At 44.1% G+C, this 19,882-nt stretch overlaps 1 protein-coding gene across 1 annotated transcript in view; it reads left to right on the top strand.

The window, feature by feature from the left end:
• Positions 1 to 19,882, top strand: part of BIVM (basic, immunoglobulin-like variable motif containing) — a 45,403-nt gene that overhangs the window by 17,361 nt on the left and 8,160 nt on the right. The window contains exons 6-9 of the mRNA XM_069757961.1: positions 4,344 to 4,438; positions 8,736 to 8,868; positions 8,985 to 9,068; positions 14,942 to 15,038. Of these exons, the coding sequence (XP_069614062.1) occupies positions 4,344 to 4,438; positions 8,736 to 8,868; positions 8,985 to 9,068; positions 14,942 to 15,038 (409 nt within the window). The remainder of the gene's footprint in view (positions 1 to 4,343; positions 4,439 to 8,735; positions 8,869 to 8,984; positions 9,069 to 14,941; positions 15,039 to 19,882) is intronic.

Raw genomic sequence — 19,882 nt, forward strand, 5'->3', positions numbered from 1 at the left:
CTTCAGAGTTAATTGCAGCCCTTAGAGTCCATTGTCCAATTACTTTTGGTCCCTTGAAAAAGAGGACGTTATGCATTACAGAGCTATGATTCCTAAACCCTTTCTCCGATTTGGATGTGGAAACTATCATATTGCAGCTGGGAGTGTGCACTTTCAGCCCATATTATATATATAATTGTATTTCTGAACATGTTTTTGTAAACAGCTAAAATAACAAAACTTGTGTCACTGTCCAAATATTTCTGGCCCTAACTGTATATATATATATATATATATATAGACAGTATATATGTTTTTTTTTTTTTTTTACACATGGATCCCTTGTATAGCCGTATGTCGGTTTTGCAAGCCTGCGAGAAAAACACGCAGTACGGATGCCATACAGATTACATACGGAGGATGCCATGCGCAAAATACGCTGACACACCCTGCCTACGGAGGAGCTATGGACCACTTTTTTGGGAACTTTTCAGCGTATTACGGCCGTAATATATGGACCGTATTGTCTTACGCCAAGTGTGACGCCGGCCTTAAAAAGAGAAAACACAGTAGTTTGACAATAAATGGCTTCACCCAACCACTAACCATGAGTGGAGATAAAGTTTTTGTGTTATCATTCATATTTTCAGGAAAAACAATAAGAAAGCAAAAACTCTGCCGGGGTATGTAAATATGGGGTATGTAGATATAAATGGAGTCTAAAATAAACCTGAGAAGAAGAAAACTAAAAATGTAGCTTTTGTCTACAGCTGCTGATACGAGTTATCTACACCTCCACACTTTCTCATACCTGAATGGTGCCGTTCCAGAGATCCTCTAATGTCCCTGAATTTGCCACAGCTGAAGTTTGTGCCTACCCTAATAAGATTAATACATAGAGAAAAGAGAGTTTGTGATCCAAACCAAAAGTATATAGTTCCAAGTCAAGGTTGCTCAAAGAATCCACACCTTGCAGCTTTGTAAAGTTCAATCAGATAAGCAACCAATTGTATGCAAAATATACTTTGTCTAGCACTGTTGACAAACAAATCCTCCCAAAAAAATAGTGCAAAAAGACGGTATAAAATTAATTATTTTATTGAAAATATATATTTAATTATAAAAATTATTCAATATCACAGCTGATGGAAGCACATACAATAATAAGTATAAAGGTATAAGAACATATAACTAATGCATAATTATTGCCAGGCAATGCAGAATATATATAAAACGTTATAGGTAGCAAAACACTAAGCCCTCAAGAACATATATATATTAAGAATAAAATATTCAATAAATTTATATATGTATATATCTCCACAGCAGCACAAAATTATTATTACCCAAAAATATATATAAAACAAAGTGCATAAGTGCTGTGCAAAAACATCAGACATATAACAATGAAGAATAAGTATATCCAGAAAAATCAATTAAAGTGCCACAAAAATAGAAAAAATAATAAATAAATATATGAAAATTTATATAAGAAAAGATTTTTTTGGACATAAAGTGCAATAGCATGTGCAATGTTGCAAAATCTAGAAAACCGCAAAACGATGCTAAAGTGCAAAAGGTGCTAAAAGCTATTCCATTGAAGGGAGATATATAAAATGTAACACAATCACTGTTACTTGTTGCATCACAGAGACCATCTATATACGGTACTCCAAGGGGCTATATAAAGTGTTAAAATGCTAAGTGTGATAAAACTACAAGTGTCTGGCAAATAACAAAGTCACAAATATGTATAGTCACTCATACCTAAATGCTCCTCGTTCCTCGGGTTTTATATATATTTTTGGGTAATAATAATTTTGTGCTGCTGTGGAGATATATACATACCGTATATACTCGAGTATAAGCCGAGATTTTCAGCCCAAATTTTTGGGCTGAAAGTGCCCCCCTCGGCTTATACTCGAGTCACGGTAGCGGTGGGGTCGGCGGGTGAGGGGGTGAGGGCGCTGAGGCATACTTACCTAGTCCCAGCGATCCTCGCGCTGTCCCTGCCGTCCCACGGGCTTCGGCGCTGCAGTTTCTTCCTCTCTTCAGCGGTCACGTGGGACCGCTCATTACAGAAATGAATAAGCGGCTCCACCTCCCATAGGGGCGGAGCCGCTTATTCATTTCTCTAATCAGCGGTGCCGGTGACCGCTGATAGAGAAAGAAGCTGCGGCACCGAAGACAGGAGGGGACAGCGCGAGGATCGCCAGGACTAGGTGAGTATAGCATATTCACCTGTCCTCGTTCCAGCCGCCGGGCGCCGATCCATCTTCCCGGCCGGCGCCTCCATCTTCCCGGCGTCTCTGCTCTCTGACTGTTCAGGCAGAGGGCGCGATGACGCATATAGTGTGCGCGGCGCCCTCTGCCTGATCAGTCAGAGCAGAGACGCCGGGAAGATGGAGGCGCCGGAACGAGACGCCGGGAGCTGCAATCAAGGGAGGTGAGTATGTGTTTTTTTTTCTTTATTGCGGCAGCGGCGGCACAAATTTATGTGGAACATCTATGGGGCACAGTGAACGGTGCAGAGCACCGTATATGGCACAGCACAGCTATGGGGCACAGTGAACGTTGCAGAGCACCGTATATGGCACAGCACAGCTATGGGGCACAGTGAACGGTGCAGAGCACCGTATATGGCACAGCTATGGGGCACAATGAACGGTGCAGAGCACCGTATATGGCACAGCACAGCTATGGGGCACAGTGAACGGTGCAGAGCACCGTATATGGCACAGCACAGCTATAGGGCACAGTGAACGGTGCAGAGCACCGTATATGGCACAGCACAGCTATGTATGGGGCACAGTGAACGGTGCAGAGCACCGTATATGGCACAGCACAGCTATGGGGCACAATGAACGGTGCAGAGCACTATATGGTTCACACCTATGGGGAAATATGAACGGTGCAGAGCACTATATGGCACAGCTATGGGGAAATAATGATCTATTTTTATTTTTGAAATTCACCGGTAAATGCTGCATTTCCACCCTAGGCTTATACTCGAGTCAATAAGTTTTCCCAGTTTTTTGTGGCAAAATTAGGGGGGTCGGCTTATACTCGGGTCGGCTTATACTCGAGTATATACGGTATATAAATTTATTGAATATTTTATTCTTAATATATATATGTTCTTGAGGGCTTAGTGTTTTGCTACCTATAACGTTTTATATATATTCTGCATTGCCTGGCAATAATTATGCATTAGTTATATGTTCTTATACCTTTATACTTATTATTGTATGTGCTTCCATCAGCTGTGATATTGAATAATTTTTATAATTAAATATATATTTTCAATAAAATAATTAATTTTATACCGTCTTTTTGCACTATTTTTTTGGGAGGATAGCTTTGTAAAGTTACAAACTGATTTTTATTAAACACAATACTTTACAACCATGAACAATTATCAATCTACAAATATAGTCACATCAAAAAATGTAAAAAAGGGGGAGCAAGCGGGCAACAATATCGAACCATGGAGAGCGATGGGCAGTCCAAGAAGCGCATGTAAACATCCAGATAAGAGAAAGAAAACATATATCCTCAGTTATCTAAAAAAGTGCATAGTGCATAGTAAGCAGCAATTTAAGCCACCTGAATGCCAAAAATGCGCTACAAAAAACATGGGCATGAAGGAGAGGAGACTGGATTATAACCAGCAATAGTCAGATAGTAGCCTCCCAAACACCGGTAAGGTGTAATGTGTTACAAGCATCATTTACATAAAGAATATCTCCAGACCCACTTACCCATGCTGCAGACCGCCCAGTGCGCTGATGCCCCTAATAACAGACTAGTCCTCTAATGGTTTACTTTGGATTCAGTATAAGGAATATACGCCAATAATATGTGATCCATAATGGTATGGTGATGGCTGATCCACTACAAGGATATCAATGATAAGATTGAATAATGTAATTATGTATGTTTGGCCTATACTCCATCATTTCTGTCATTCAGGGAGCTTAGTTGGGGTCATAAAGATACATGTGACTCATTACTCCACGGAGTTATAACAGCCAATGTAGTAAAGGCAATGAACATGTAAGCGACGTGATGGCAAATATTTCTTTTTTTTTTCAAAAGCATTGCCATTGTATTAGTTACTTATATAAAATTATGACTTTAAACTTTAACAGAACCATTAGAGTCCCCTGCACCCAAATAGTGGATTTTCTATACTTCCTACTTACTATAAGAGTTCAACAAATCATACAAAAGAGGGTATTATAGATTCTGACTATTTCTACTGAGATTTAGGGTTTTCAGTCATCCGTCAGCAACATATTCTTCCTTCTTTGTATGTCACAATGTATTTAACCCCAACAACATATTTCTTCTTTGATTTTCAGATGGTTCAGACAAATCAATGATCATTTTCATGTGAAAGGTTGTTCCTATGTCCTTTATAAACCTCATGGGAAGAATAAAACTGCAGGAGAATCTGGTGAGTTTGCAGCATACCGTAATTATCAAGGAATTGATACCCCCCCCCCCCCCCCCAAAAAAAAAATAAAATAAATAAATTAGTGTGTCTAAACCGCCATGGCTTAGTCAATGAAGCAACAGGCTTTTTACATGCCGTACCACTTCCCTTACTTACATTTTTTGTAATCATTGTTTCAGCTGCAGCAAAATGATGGCACGCAGACGTTAACATGCAAAAACGTGCTGACCGATCTATGGTTTCAGCCTTATATGTGTAACTCTGAAACGCTGCGGCATTTCAGAGAAAAACATCTACTATATAATTGTCTAAGGGGTACTTCCGTCTGTCCTGTCTGTCAGTCACGGATATTCATTGGTCGTGGCCTCTGTCTATCATGGAAATCCAAGTCGCTGATTGGTCGCTGCAAGACAGCCACGACCAATCAGCGACGGGCACAGTCCGGAAGAAAATGGCCGCTCCTTACTCCCCGCAGTCAGTGGCCGGCACCCGCTCCATACTCCCCGCAGTGTCCCCGGCGCTCCGCTATATACTCCCCGCAGTGTCCCCGACGCTCCGCTATATACTCCCTGCAGTGTCCCCGGTGCTCCGATATATACTCCCCGCAGTGTCCCCGGCGCTCCGCTATATACTCCCTGCAGTGTTTCCGGCGCTCCGCTCCATACTCCCCGCAGTAAGTGTCCCCGGCGCCTGCTCCATACTCCCCTCCGGTTACCGCTAACAAAGGGTTAATGCCGGCGGTAACGGACCGCGTTATGCCGCGGGTAATGCATTCCGTTACCGCCGCTATTAACCCTGTGTGTCCCCAACCTTTTACTATTGATGCTGCCTGTGCGGCATCAATAGTAAAAAAAAAGTAATGTTAAAAATAGTAAAAAAACAAAAAACCTGCTATACTCACCCTCTGTTGTCCGCTGAGGCACTCACGCCTGCCGCCATCTTCCTTTCCCAGCGATGCTTTGCAAAATTACCCAGAAGACCTAGCGGTCTCGCGAGACCGCTAAGTCATCTGGGTAATTTTGCAAGGCATCCTGGGAACGCAAGATGACGGCAGCCGCGCGCCGATCGACACAACGCCGTTGGATCCCAGGAGGCGCAGAGACAGGACGCTGAGGAGCAGCGACAAGAATGGTGAGTATGTTAGAACTACAAAGGGCCGGGCCCTCGGATCGTTAGGCGAGTATGTTTATTTTTTAACCTGTGACATACGTGGCTGGGTAATATACTACGTAGCTGGGCAATATACTACGTGGCTGCGCAATATACTACGTGGCTCTGTGCTCTATACTACGTGGCTGGGCAATATACTACGTGGCTCTGTGCTGTATACTACGTCACTGGGCAATATACTACGTGGCTCTGTGCTGTATGTATACTACGTAATTGGGCAATATACTACGTAACTGGGCAATATACTACGTGGCTCTGTGCTGTATACTACGTCGCTGTGCAATATACTGGATCGCCCCCAGACACAGGGCCACGCGTTCTCGGTACCGGGCCTCTCTGGTTCGGTTCTGAGGCTGTCACGGTGGCTAGACCCGGTCCGCGACCCTGCTAAGGGGCCTCCAATAAAGATGGTGCAGTCTGTCAGGGGTTCGTGACGCCACCTGTGGTGTTCGGTCAGGGTGACCGACGCTGCTGTCGGGTCCGCTGGGGTGATGGAATAGCAGCTGGATGGTATACCTTCCCACAGATGAAGTATGTCCCCAGGGCTTCCCAGTAAGGTAGATGGTGATGGTGTGAGGTGCAGGCCATAACGAGGACACAAGGTTGCAGTCTCTCTACCTCTTTACTGCAGACTTCAGGATCCTCGATCCAGTGCACGTTTAACAGGGTTATCTGAGACCGGTCGGTCCGATGGGCACTTCCAGAGTTCCCTTCGTAGATGGAAATCGTTGCCTACCACTAGCGCCTGTGTGTTGTAGTCCTACCCTGCTGAGCATTCGGAATAGTCCTCACAACTGCTGTTCTCATTCGTCGTTCTCTACAGCTCTCTCTCTCTTTAGTTCCAGATGTTGCTAGTTTCTCGTCCCCCAGTATGTTTTGGCTAGGACGCACCCGTATGACGGGAAGGCCTGGAGGTCTTCCGGGACCCTAGAGACGCCCCTCTCCCACTGTTGCCCCCTCTGTCTTCTTAGGAAATTTAAAGGGAACCTGTCACCCCGTTTTTTCAAGATGAGCTAAAAATAGCGATAAATAGGGGCAGAGCTGTGCTTTACATTAGTGTATTTTGTGAGCCTTTATTCCCCACCTATGCTGCCGAAATACCTTTGTAAAGTCGCCGTTTTGGGCTGTCACTCACGCTGGTCTGGTCAGGTGGGCGTGGTGACAGCGCTGTTTCTCCCCCAGATCTCCGTTGGTGGCGTAGTGGTGTGCGCATGTCCAAGTGGCGAATCCACTGCGCAGCTTGAAGGAAAAGAGCGCGATCTGCGCTATTCAGCCGTTTATCGGTGGGCGCGGCCATCTTCCTGAGGCCACGCGTGCGCAGATGGTTCTTCTCGGCTTCCCGGGGCTTCAAGAAAATGGCCGCGGGATGCCGCGCGTGCGCAGATGGCGATCTCGGCGGCCATTTTCCTGAAGCCGAGTTCGCATCTCGGCCGCAGGAAAATGGCCGTCTCTGGGGCGCTGCAATACTACGTGGCTCTGTGCTGTATACTACGTCGCTGTGCAATATACTACGTGGCTCTGTGCTGTATACTACGTAACTGGGCAATATACTACGTCACTGGGCAATATACTACCTGGCTGGACAATATACTACGTGGCTGGGCAATATACTACGTGGCTCTGTGCTGTATACTACGTAACGGGGCAATATACTACGTCACTGGGCAATATACTATGTGGCTGGGCAATATACTACGTCGCTGTGCAATATACTACGTGGCTCTGTGCTGTATACTACGTCGCTGTGCAATATACTACGTGGCTCTGTGCTGTATACTACGTCACTGGGCAATATACTACGTGGCTGGGCTATATACTACGTGGCTGGGCAATATACTACGTGGCTGGGCAATATACTACGTGGCTCTGTGCTGTATACTACGTGGCTGCACAATATATTACGTGGCTGGGCAATATACTACGTGTCTGGGCAATATACTACGTGTCTGAGCAATATACTACGTGGGCTGTGCAATATACTACGTGGACATGCATATTCTAGAATACCCGATGCGTTAGAGTGACAGGTCTCTCCAGAACGCACATGTAGGGACAGACCTATCACTCCAGGACAGCGGCAGGGAGAAGCCTTTGTGGACCCATCTTACTGATTAAACGCCCATGCAGCTCGGTCCTTGGTGGTTATGAAACCATATTTTTCACTGGAATACCGCAGCGTTTCAGAGTCAAACATATATGGCTGAAACCATGCAGCAAGTGTACGTAGATCGGATAGCACGTATGCGCCAAGTTTTAGACTCTGAATCCAGAACCCCTCCCCCTTTAAAGGTAGTCTGTCATCACACATTGACTGTTCAAACCAAGCATATGCGCTTGATGCAATCTTGAAGTGGCCAAACAGTGCATATTCCCACCTCCTTGTTCTCTCTCTATCTGTTCTTCTCTGGATCCTGTAATGCCAGAGCTGTGAATCAAGGAAGGAGCAGTGAAGATGGCGGAAAACTAATAGGTAGGAAGTTGTACCAACAAGGGGGCACCAAGTGCCAGGTTTTGATCTGAACAGTCATTTTGTGCTGACAGAATATATTTAAAGCAGCATTACCATTAAAATTTATAGATTTTTAGGCCCTTAGTAATATTTTTTCTCTATATGAAAATCCAAGCTTTAATCTTCATGTGTGAATGTTGTAAAAAAAAAAAAAAAGTTCACTGTGAAAAGTGCTCTCTTATATATTTTTTTTTCTAGCAATATACCATCACTTAGTGTGACAACCAATTTAAAGGGGTTTTCCAGTACATATTGCTTTCCTGCTAACATTGCATTATGCATAAGACTTGCCATTCAGATTTCTGGAAAACTTGGTGACAACTATGTGTAGGAAAGGTATTGGACTTCATATTGGCTACAGCCCAGGTCTCTCAAAAATAAATCATTAAGTGACTCAGTAGAAATATTGCCAACAGAAGGAGACAAAGTCCAGCATTTTATTTGCAGGCATATTTTTATACTAGGTTAACAGCTCTGTGGCAGAAGATTAAATTCTATAAAATTTGCACATTTTTCGTGCACATTTAGACAAACATTTTTTGTTATTCGTGACTTCATTGTTGCACTATATTAATTAAAACATGCCATTCTGACCTAGTTTTCAATTTGTGATTTCAGCGGTTGGCGCGTTGTCAAAGTTAACTCAGGGCTTGAAAGATGATTCCATGGCCTATATTTATCACTGCCAGAATCATTATTTTTGCCCTATCGGATTCGAAGCTACTCCAGTAAAAGCCTGCAAAGCGTACAGGTGGGTGTCCATAATGATAGTGGCTGCAGTAAAGCCGCGGATCTCAATATCCATTGGGATATCACTATACTGTAGCTCTATGGTACGTGCCTTAATAGTATTCACTTGCATTTTAGGGGTCAGCTATTCCAACATGAAGTAGAATATTGGATATTAATTGGAGAGCCGAGCAGGAAGCATCCAACTATTCACTGTAAAAAGTATGTTACATACTCACTAATAAAGAATTAACCCATTTTATATAGATAGATTTGTAGATACATTAAAGGCAGATTATTGGCCAGATCAAGGTACTGACCCCTTCTCCAATAGCTGTGTTATATAATACTAGTTTATGCTGTACAAAAAAAATAGAATTAGACTTACCGGTAATTCGGTTTCTAAGAATCCTCCACGACAGCACCACAGGAGGATGTCACCCCACCCTAAAAGGGACAAGAAACCCAAAGAGGTCAAATAGCCCCTCCCACATCCTCTCTCCAGTGTTTTTCTAAAGGACCACAAAAGTATGAATGCTTCAAAAATATATTTCTTTATCACTGGATTTAATAGAAGAAATAATGAGAAAGGGAGGGAATTACCTGTGCTGTCGTGAAGGGTTCTTAGAAACCCAATAACCGGTAAGTCTAATTCTATTTTTTTCAAATAACCCTCCACAACAGCACCACAGGAGAAATACCAGCGACTAATGTTATGGAGGGACAATAGACAGGAGAACTTTTCTCCCAAAGGCTAAATCTTTGATAGACATTAAGTCTAGTCTATAATGTTTGGAGAAGGTATGGACTGAGGACCAGATAGCGGCTCTGTAGATCTCTATGGAAGAGCTTTCCTTCTCAGCCCAGGAGATAGACACGGCACTAGTGGAGTGAACTGGTTTTGATATGACTCGCAAATTGCTTTCTTGATTCCTTTTGCAATAGTGCATTTTGATGTCTTCTTCCCTTTATTTTGGCCATAGAGCAGGATAAAAAGATTCTGATCCCTCCTCCAAGATTGTGTTTGCTGAAGGAAGTGAAGGACTACTCTTCGTATGTCTAAGGAATGGAACTCTTCCTCTTTATCATTTGCTGGATTTTGGAAAAAGGAGGGAAGAATAATTTTCTGTGATCTGTGGAATTCTGAGACCACCTTGGGCAAAAAGGATGGGTCAAATCAGAGAACAAGTCTACCATCCAGAATTCTCAAATAGGGTTTTTTGATTGAGAGGGCCTGAAGTTCACCAACTCCTGGCCATGGTAATTGCTTCCGGGAAGACTGTGTTCCAGGATAATTTGTCCAGTTCTATGGAGGATAAAGGTTTAAATGGATTTGGTGTAAGACCCTTAAGGATGATATTTAGATCCCAGGATGGAATTAAGTTGGTCAATTTTGGACATATACGGTAAGCAGCTGTCATGAACCTTTTTATCCAGTTGTGATCTGATAGACTTTGGTAAAAAAAATTAGCTTAGGGCTGCAAACTGAACCTTGTGTGTGCTAGGTTTGAGGCCCTTTTCCAGACCTTCTTGTAGGAAGTCTAGGATCTGGGCAATGTCTGTATAATGGGGGTCTGGAAGGCTACACGCACACCAAAATACAAAGGTTTTCCATATTTTAGGATAAATAGAATTTTTTACTTGTTTTCTACTTTTCTGGAGAGTCTGGATAACTTTGCCTGAGAGGCTTCTAGTTTTTAGGATTGTGAACTCAGAAGCCAAGCAGCCAGACACAGTCTTTCGGGGCCCGGATTTTTAGATTGGACCCTGGTGAAGAAGGTTTCTTATTGGTGGGAGAATCAGGGGACCTTCTAACCTCAAGTTGTTCAAACTGCCGGACCAGCTTCTCTTCGGACAGAGAGGGGCGCTTCTGGATAACTCCATATTCTGGTTAGCATTTAGAACACCACTAAATTTAAGTTCCATATGCCTGGATGTACATCTCTTCTGCTTAGAAAGTTGGCCTGGATGTTAGCAGAGCCTCTTATGTGGAGAGCAGATAGGGAGAGAAGATGTTCTTCTGCCGAAGAGGAGATTCTTGTTGAGATTGTTTTTAGGTTTTCATGCTTTGCTGATGACAGAGTTGAGCAACTGTGGTCATATTGTCTGAGTAAACCCTTCCGTGGGTGCTTTGAATTATGTATGTTGCTGATCTGAAATGTTCTATCTCCTAATGTAAGCTTTGACTTCCACCATGATCTTTGTAGAATCAAGGTGCTGATGATATTCCTAACGGCGGGACATCTTCCTTGGGTAAATACGAACTTTAAAAATTTTCGGTAGATTGGACGAATAGTGACATGATAATAGGCATCCAGTAAATCAATGGTTGCCATGATGTAATTCTGCCGTATCAGGGAGACAGAAGACTTGATAGATTTCATCTTGAACCTCTATAAATGATGTATTTGTTCAGAGATTCCTAGTTTATTATTATTCTGTAGAAGCCACTTTTCTTTTTTTACAAGGAAAAGCTGAGTTATGACCTCTGCTCCTGGAACTGGAGAGATTACTTCTGATAGTAAGCCTTGAAGACCTGACATCAGAGTGTTTCATAATTTTGGAGAAGAGAAGTGGGTTATTCTCAGCCTTTGTGGGGAATAGGAGGAAAACTCCATCATTACTTCTTCTCGGACTGACATTAGGTTCCATGGATTTAACCAAACCATGTGCCACTGGGGGGAGGAATTTTGAAATATGACCTCCTACTATTCTGGTGTCATTGCTTGTTCTGTCACTGGTTTTGAGAGACAAATATTTTGTATTGACGGGGTTGTTCTTGTGGAGGCCGAAAGGATCTTTTCCTGAAGTTCTTTGGTCCATGCAAAGATTTCTTCCTGTCTGAGGCCTTCTCCAGTAAGTCATCCAGAGCCGATCTGAACATGAAACATGAACACGAATAAGACATTGAAAAACTGGAGCAAGTTCAGAGAAGAGCTACCAGGATGGTGAGCGGACTGCAAAGAATGCCCTAGGAGGAATGGTTAAAGGATCTGGGAATGTTTACCTTGCAAAAAAGAAGGCTTAGGGTACCGTCACACTATACGATTTACCAACGATTACGACCAGCGATACGACCTGGCCGTGATCGTTGGTAAGTCGTAGTGTGGTCGCTGGAGAGCTGTCACACAGACAGCTCTCCAGCGACCAACGATGCCAAGGTCCCCGGGTAACCAGGGTAAACATCGGGTTACTAAGCGCAGGACCGCGCTTAGTAACCCGATGTTTACCCTGGTTACCAGCGTAAAAAAAAACAAACACTACATACTTACATTCCGGTGTCTGTCCCTTGCCGTCTGCTTCCCGCACTCACTGACTGCCGGCAGTAAAGTGAAAGCACAGCACAGCGGTGACGTCACCGCTGTGCTCTGCTTTCACTTTACGGCCGGCAGTCAGTGAGTGCGGGAAACAGACGGCAAGGGACCTGACGGACACCGGAATGTAAGTATGTACTGTTTGTTTTTTTTTACATTTACGCTGGTAACCAGGGTAAACATCGGGTTACTAAGCGCGGTCCTGCGCTTAGTAACCCGATGTTTACCCTGGTTACAAGCGAACGCATCGCTAGATCGGTGTCACACACACCGATCTAGCGATGACAGCGGGAGATCCAGCGACGAAAGAATGTTCCAAACGATCTGCTATGACGTACGATTCTCAGCAGGATCCCTGATCGCTGCTGCGTGTCAGACACAGCGATATCGTATGGATATCGCTGGAACGTCACGAATCGTACCGTCGTAGCGACAAAAGTGCCACTGTGTGACGGTACCCTAAGAGGAGACTTAATAGCTGTTTACAAATATCTTAAGGGGTGTCAAAGTGTAGAGGGATCATCCTTATTCTCATTTACACATGAAAAGAAGCAATGCAATGAAACTGAAAAGGAGAAGATACAGATTAGATGTTAGAAAAAAACGTTTTGACAATGAGTGGAACAGGTTTCCATGAGAGGTGGTGAGTTTCCTTCAATGGAAGTCTTCAAAAAGAGGGCTGGACAGATGTCTGTCTGAGATGGTTTAGTGAATCCTGCATTGAGCAGGGGCATGGACATGATGATCCTGGAGATCCCTTCAAACTCTAACATTCTATGATTCTATGTATTTTCCTTGGAAGGGAATGGAACAAAGCTTAACTTTAGTAGCCACATCTCCATTCCATGACCTTAGCTAGAGTGCACGTCTTAGGCTAGGTTCACATTGCGATAGTGGGTGTCCGCTGACGGAATCCGTTACATAGCGCCACTAACGCAATGTAACGGATCCGTTAGCGCACCCATTGACCGCAATGTATGTAATGCATGCCATTTTGACGGACCTCGAACGCTGTCTGCAGCGTTTTTGGGTCCGTTCTCACTAGCGCAGATCGGGCATCTGCGCTAGCGCGATCGCTAAACGCGATCGCTAAACGCGATCCCTTTTTAGACATTGCGTTAACGCAGTCCGTTAGCATATGCGCTAGACGGACTACACAATACAAATGTGAACCTAGCCTTACAGAGTTAGAACTGAAGATGTTGCCGCAACTATCACTGACTTTGCCAATATACAAGTATTCTCCCTGGGAGTGAGCATAGTAAGATGATCTTCCAACTGATCTAGATCGTGCTACACATGTAGAGACAGCATTTGTCTACAGTGGGGCTGCTGAAATCTCCCAGGATTTCCTTAACAAACTGTCCATCTTCCATTCTAAAAGATCCTTAAGCTGAGAGGAATCTTTGAATGGTGATGTCTTTTTAGCCACTCTTGCTATCTGGAAATCAACCTTTGGTATTTCAGACCAACTTATAAAAATTTCCTAATCTACCATTAACCTTTTACTTCATCAGAAACATTTAGCCGCTTCTCAGGAGACTCCCATTCATCCAAGATTAGGATTTGAACATTTTCGATTATGGGAAATACCATCTTCTTTTTTGATTGGAGGCCCCGAACATCTTTTCCTGAATTGTTCGGGTGGTCTTCTCCTCTACCTTCATGGTATTCCTTATTGTAGTAATGAGTTCTTCCATATCTTAGGAGGAAAAATATTATTTATTTTTCTCTAGGGCTACGTTTGGGGTTATGGTTAATTCTCCCTCTTCCAATAGCTCTTCCACAAATGCCAGGAAACTTACTGGGACTGGATTAGTGCTGGGCTCTGCTGATCTGTAGCGGGAAGAACATACACCCTCCATAACATCAAAAGGATTGGTCCTATCTTAGGGTGTCTTCTGTACGAGGCACTTATATATCAGTGACCTGACCTGGCACCCTCATTTCATTATATGAGACTGCTTCCCCTTGTCCAATTGTGAAAACAAGGGGTGGTGGGCCTTATAATCACTGGAGGTTATCTGCCGCCAAATCCTGCTTGTAACCAGCTACCGTTAAAGCATGCGTTGCAGCATGGAACGCAACTGGACGTGACATTATAAGGGAGCCCCCAGCGTCTAATATCACTTCCGGTAATCAAGAGCTCACTGAACATGAGTTCCATCGTGGGACGCAACTGGAAGAGATGCCGACTGAAGGAGCCTGGAGTTCAATGTCACCTCCGGCCCCGAGTGTCGGCACACAGAGGGAGAGGAGTGAGACTGGGGAACTCAGGCATCAAAACCATCAAACTTTACCCGCAGGCACAGAAGAGATAGGAGTCCTGCGTTTGAGGAGACAGGAGCAACATGGGGAGGCATAGTAGTTGTTCTCCGCTGCCGGGTTATCCAGGTACATAGCAGTCTCTGCCGCCGGCCACAGAGCACCGCTGGTATGACCTCTTCATCCCAATAGGGACAGGAAAGACACTGGAGATAGGATTTAGGAGGGGCTATTTGACCTCCTTGTGTTTCCTGTCCCTATTAGGGAGGGGTGACATCCTCCCGTGGTGCCGTCATGGACAGTTATTTGAGAAAAACTGTATTTTACTAGCATGCAACTTCTAGGACATAAACAGCTTACGTAGCAACTGTTGTGCAACTTGTGTTGATCTATTTATGCCCCACCCCCTTTCCCTTTTTATTTTTTCTAAGAAATTATCCTGACTTAATGTCCAGTATATCCTTGGAGTGCAGCATGCAATCCACACTACATACTAGTTTACCATTTACGTTTCAGGTGGGCAGATATTGTTACTGATTTGAACACACAGAATCCTGAATTCTTTGATATAAGACATACAGAAAGGGGCCTTCAATACAGGAAAACAAAAAAGGTTGGTTTTTATCCTAACTTTGCAAATATTCTGGCATTGGGGAAAGCACCAAACTGCTTTTCATTAATTTTTCATACTTACTGTATTTTGCTGATTATAACACGCACCGGATTATAAGACGTACCCCAAATTATTGGAGAAAATAGAAAAAAATCTTTTTTTTTTAATAAAATGGGGGTGCTTCTTACAATGCATGTCATATTGCTTACCGAGGTGGTGGTGAAGCGGGGTCCCCACGGTCGCTGCTGGAGGAGGCAAGAGTGGAGCGTTGCTGCAGGCCACAGACTGGGATGAGGGGCTGTTCGGACGTGCGATGCGGTGCTGAGATCTCATCTCCCGAGATCTTGGGGCCGAGATCTCCATCTGCGCATGCGCCGCCCCCGGCCGGCAGCCATTTTCCTGGAGTCCAGTCCACCGCATAGGAAACCATGTCACTGTGAGGGCTCTGGGCTTTCACAAGATGGCGGCAGAGCCCCCCCCAGCACCGGACACCCGCAACACCAGACACCTGCAGCACGGAACACCCGCAGCGGCACGCCGCTCCACACATCCGAACACTCACTCATCCCAGCCTGCGGCCGGTAAGGTATATCTGCATTATAACACGCAACCCCATTTTTCCCCAAAAAAATTTTGGGGAAAAAAGTGCATCTTATAATCCAAAAAATACAGTATATACTATGTGGAAAGAAAAGTATTGGGACACCTATAGAGTAAACCTAAAGGAGACTTTATGGCATCCCAGCCCAGATCCATAGGCATTACTATATAGTTGGTCTCTACTTTGCAGCTAAAACAGCTTTCATTCTTCTGAAAAGACTTTAGGGTATATGCACTAGACGTCTTTTTCATGTTGATTGTGCCTGGAACCCACCTGAAATAGCACTAAAAAAAAATGCCAAAAAGAATGAATATAGAAACTACAATGTCAAAACTTGCTATGCATATGTTCCATCTTTTGTCACTTCTTTTATCCACTTCAGGCTTCGAAAGCTATCAACTGACTAAAAAGAGTGACCAGTCTATTGTCTAGTCTAGCGACTTCAGCTTGGAAGCAACCATTATGTCATATATGCAATAATAAAAAAAAAAAACACTGAAAGCAGAGTTGGCACAAAAGACAATAAAAAAGACGTCAGAAAAGACGCACCACCCGCATTTACCCGAAACATCTGCTACAAATAGTATGTGGGTATGCTGCCGTGCGCACATACCCTTATATAAGATTTTGACGCATGTATGTGGAAAACTTTGCCCATTTATCCAGGACAGCATTTGTGAGGTCAGACAATGGTGTTAGACAAGAGGGCATGGTTTGCAATCTCCATGTATCCCAATGGTGTTTAATGAGGTTAAGGTTGGGGCTCTGTGCGAGGTAGTTAAGTTTTTCCACACCAAAATTACCCAGCCATGCCTTAATAGACCCAGCTTTGTGCACGGGGATACAAACATGATTGAACAGTAAATGCCCTTCCCCATACTGTTCACACCAAGTTGGACATAAACATTTGTCCAAAATGTCTTGTACTGAAGGAATAAGATTTCCCTTCACGTGAACTAAGTGGTCTGAGCCAGACTTAGAGGCATTATTCGGTACTCCACAGAACACATTTCCGCTGCTTCAGTCCCGTGGTGGTGTGCTTTACAGCTCTTTATCAGATGATTGCCATTGTATTTGGTGATATATAGCTTTCATTGTCCAGTTTTGGAACCCCATAGCATGAACCTCCTATCATAGCTTTTGTGCTGATATTGATGCCAGAGGAGGTTTGGAGCACTGCAGTGACAGAGTCAACAGAGTGCTAGTGATTTTTATGGCGACTTTTATGCACTACGTGCCAGTCCTCGGTGACCCCACTCTGTAATGTTACAAGGTCTGTCACTTCGTGGCAGAGTTGTGTGGTCACTAGATACTTCCACGTTTCAATAAGGCTGTCGTAACACTAGCAGTATTTGGTCAGTATTTTACATCAGTATTTGTAAGCCAAAACCAGGAGTGGGTGATAAATGCAGAAGTGGTGACGTGTTTCTATTATACTTTTCCTCTATTTGTTCCACTCCTGGTTTTGGCTTACAAATACTGATGTAAAATACTGACCAAATACTGCTAGTGTTACGACAGCCTAATACTACTCACAATTGAACATGGAATATTTAGGAGGGTATAAATCTCATTAAGTGACTTGTTACAATGCTGGCATCCTATTATAATGCCACACAACGCCTTCTATCACAATTGTCAGTAAAGGCAGACTGCATGGCTAAGGGCTCAATTTTATACACCTGTGGCAATGAGACTGAATAAAAAAAAAAACCTGAATACGTAATAACACGGTGCCAATGGGTGCCCTGTTGATACTCCTATGAAGCCCAGCCACAGGTTGGATTTCATAACAGACCGTGAATTTACTCACATATTTGTTGTGAATTCTGTTGTCGGGCTCCCTCCTGTGGTCATGAATGGTACTTCGGCTGGTTCTGTCCATGGACTTCCTCTGGTGGGTGTTTCTGAGTTTCCTTCCACAGGTGACAAAGTTAATTCGTTAGCTGCCACTCTATTTAACTCCACTTAGATCTTTGCTCCACACCACCTGTCAATGTTCCAGTATTGGTCTAGTTCACTCCTGGATCGTTCTTGTGACCTGTCTTCCCAGCAGAAGCTAAGTTCCAGCTTGTATTTCTTTGGTTTGCTATTTTTCTGTCCAGCTTGCTATTTTTATTGTTGTCTTGCTTGCTGGAAGCTCTGGGACGCAGAGGGAGCGCCTCCGCACCGTGAGTCGGTGCGGAGGGTCTTTTTGCGCCCTCTGCGTGGTCTTTTTGTAGGTTTTTGTGCTGACCGCAAAGTAACCTTTCCTATCCTCGGTCTGTTCAGTAAGTCGGGCGTCACTTTGCTAAATCTATTTCATCTCTGTGTTTGTATTTTCATCTTTACTCACAGTCATTATATGTGGGGGGCTGCCTTTTCCTTTGGGGAATTTCTCTGAGGCAAGGTAGGCTTTATTTTTCTATCTTCAGGGCTAGCTAGTTCCTTAGGCTGTGCCGAGTTGCATAGGGAGCGTTAGGCGCAATCCACGGCTATTTCTAGTGTGTTTGATAGGATTAGGGATTGCGGTCAGCAGAGTTCCCAAGTCCCAGAGCTCGTCCTTATTATCAGTAACTATCAGGTCATTCCGTGTGCTCTTAACCACCAGGTCCATTATTGTCCTGACCACCAGGTCATAACAGTACAGGTGGCCCAAAGTACTAATGCATCTCAATAGAGGGATAAGAGAAGTTCTGAGACCATTTTTTTTTCTTCTTTGCAGTGTGTTTTGTCTCTCTTTTCCCCTTTACCTCTGGGTGGTTCAGGACACTGGTGTAAACATGGACATTCAAGGTCTGTCCTCTTGGATGGATAATCTCACTACAAGGGTACAAAACATTCAAGATTTTGTGGTTCAGAATCCGATGTCAGAGCCTAGGATTCCAATTCCTGATTTGTTTTTTGGTGATAGATCTAAGTTCTTGAATTTCAAAAATAATTGTAAATTGTTTCTTGCCTTGAAACCTCGCTCCTCGGGTGACCCTGTTCAACAAGTAAAGATCATTATTTCTTTGTTACGTGGTGACCCTCAAGACTGGGCATTTTCCCTTGCGCCAGGAGATCCGGCATTGCGTGATGTTGATGCGTTTTTCCTGGCGCTTGGATTGGTTTATGACGAACCTAATTCAGTGGATCAGGCAGAGAAAATCTTGTTGGCTCTGTGTCAGGGTCAGGATGAAGCGGAGATATATTGTCAGAAGTTTAGAAAGTGGTCTGTGCTCACTCAGTGGAATGAATGTGCCCTGGCAGCAATCTTCAGAAAGGGTCTCTCTGAAGCCCTTAAGGATGTCATGGTGGGGTTTCCCATGCCTGCTGGTCTGAATGAGTCTATGTCCTTGGCCATTCAGATCGATCGACGCTTGCGTGAGCGTAAAGCTGTGCACCATTTGGCGGTACTATCTGAGCATGGGCCTGAGCCTATGCAATGTGATAGGACTTTGACCAGAGCTGAACGGCAAGAACACAGACGTCGGAATGGGCTATGTTTTTACTGTGGTGATTCCACTCATGCTATCTCCGATTGTCCTAAGCGCACTAAGCGGTTCGCTAGGTCTGCCACCATTGGTACGGTACAGTCTAAATTTCTATTGTCTGTTACTCTGATTTGCTCTTTGTCATCCTATTCTGTTATGGCATTTGTGGATTCAGGCGCTGCCCTGAATTTGATGGACTTGGAGTATGCTAGGCGCTGTGGTTTTTTCTTGGAGCCCTTGCAGTATCCTATTCCATTGAGAGGAATTGATGCTACGCCTTTGGCCAAGAATAAGCCTCAGTACTGGACCCAATTGACCATGTGCATGGCTCCTGCAAATCAGGAGGATATCCGCTTTCTGGTGTTGCATAATCAGCATGATGTGGTCGTTTTGGGGTTGCCATGGCTACAGGTTCATAATCCAGTATTGGACTGGAAATCTATGTCTGTGTCCAGCTGGGGTTGCCAGGGGGTACATGGTGATGTTCCATTTTTGTCTATTTCGTCTTCCACTCCTTCTGAAATTCCAGAGTTTTTGTCGGATTATCGGGATGTATTTGATGAGCCCAAAGCCAGTGCCCTACCTCCTCATAGGGATTGCGATTGTGCAATTAATTTGATTCCTGGTAGTAAGTTTCCTAAGGGTCGATTGTTCAATTTATCTGTGCCAGAGCACGCCGATATGCGCAGTTATATAAAAGGAGTCCTTGGAGAAAGGCCATATTCGCCCGTCGTCATCACCGTTAGGAGCAGGGTTCTTTTTTGTGGCCAAGAAGGATGGTTCTTTGA

Source organism: Ranitomeya imitator, chromosome 3 (genome assembly GCF_032444005.1).
Source record: "Ranitomeya imitator isolate aRanImi1 chromosome 3, aRanImi1.pri, whole genome shotgun sequence".
In the NCBI taxonomy this organism is placed as follows: Eukaryota; Metazoa; Chordata; class Amphibia; order Anura; family Dendrobatidae; genus Ranitomeya; species Ranitomeya imitator.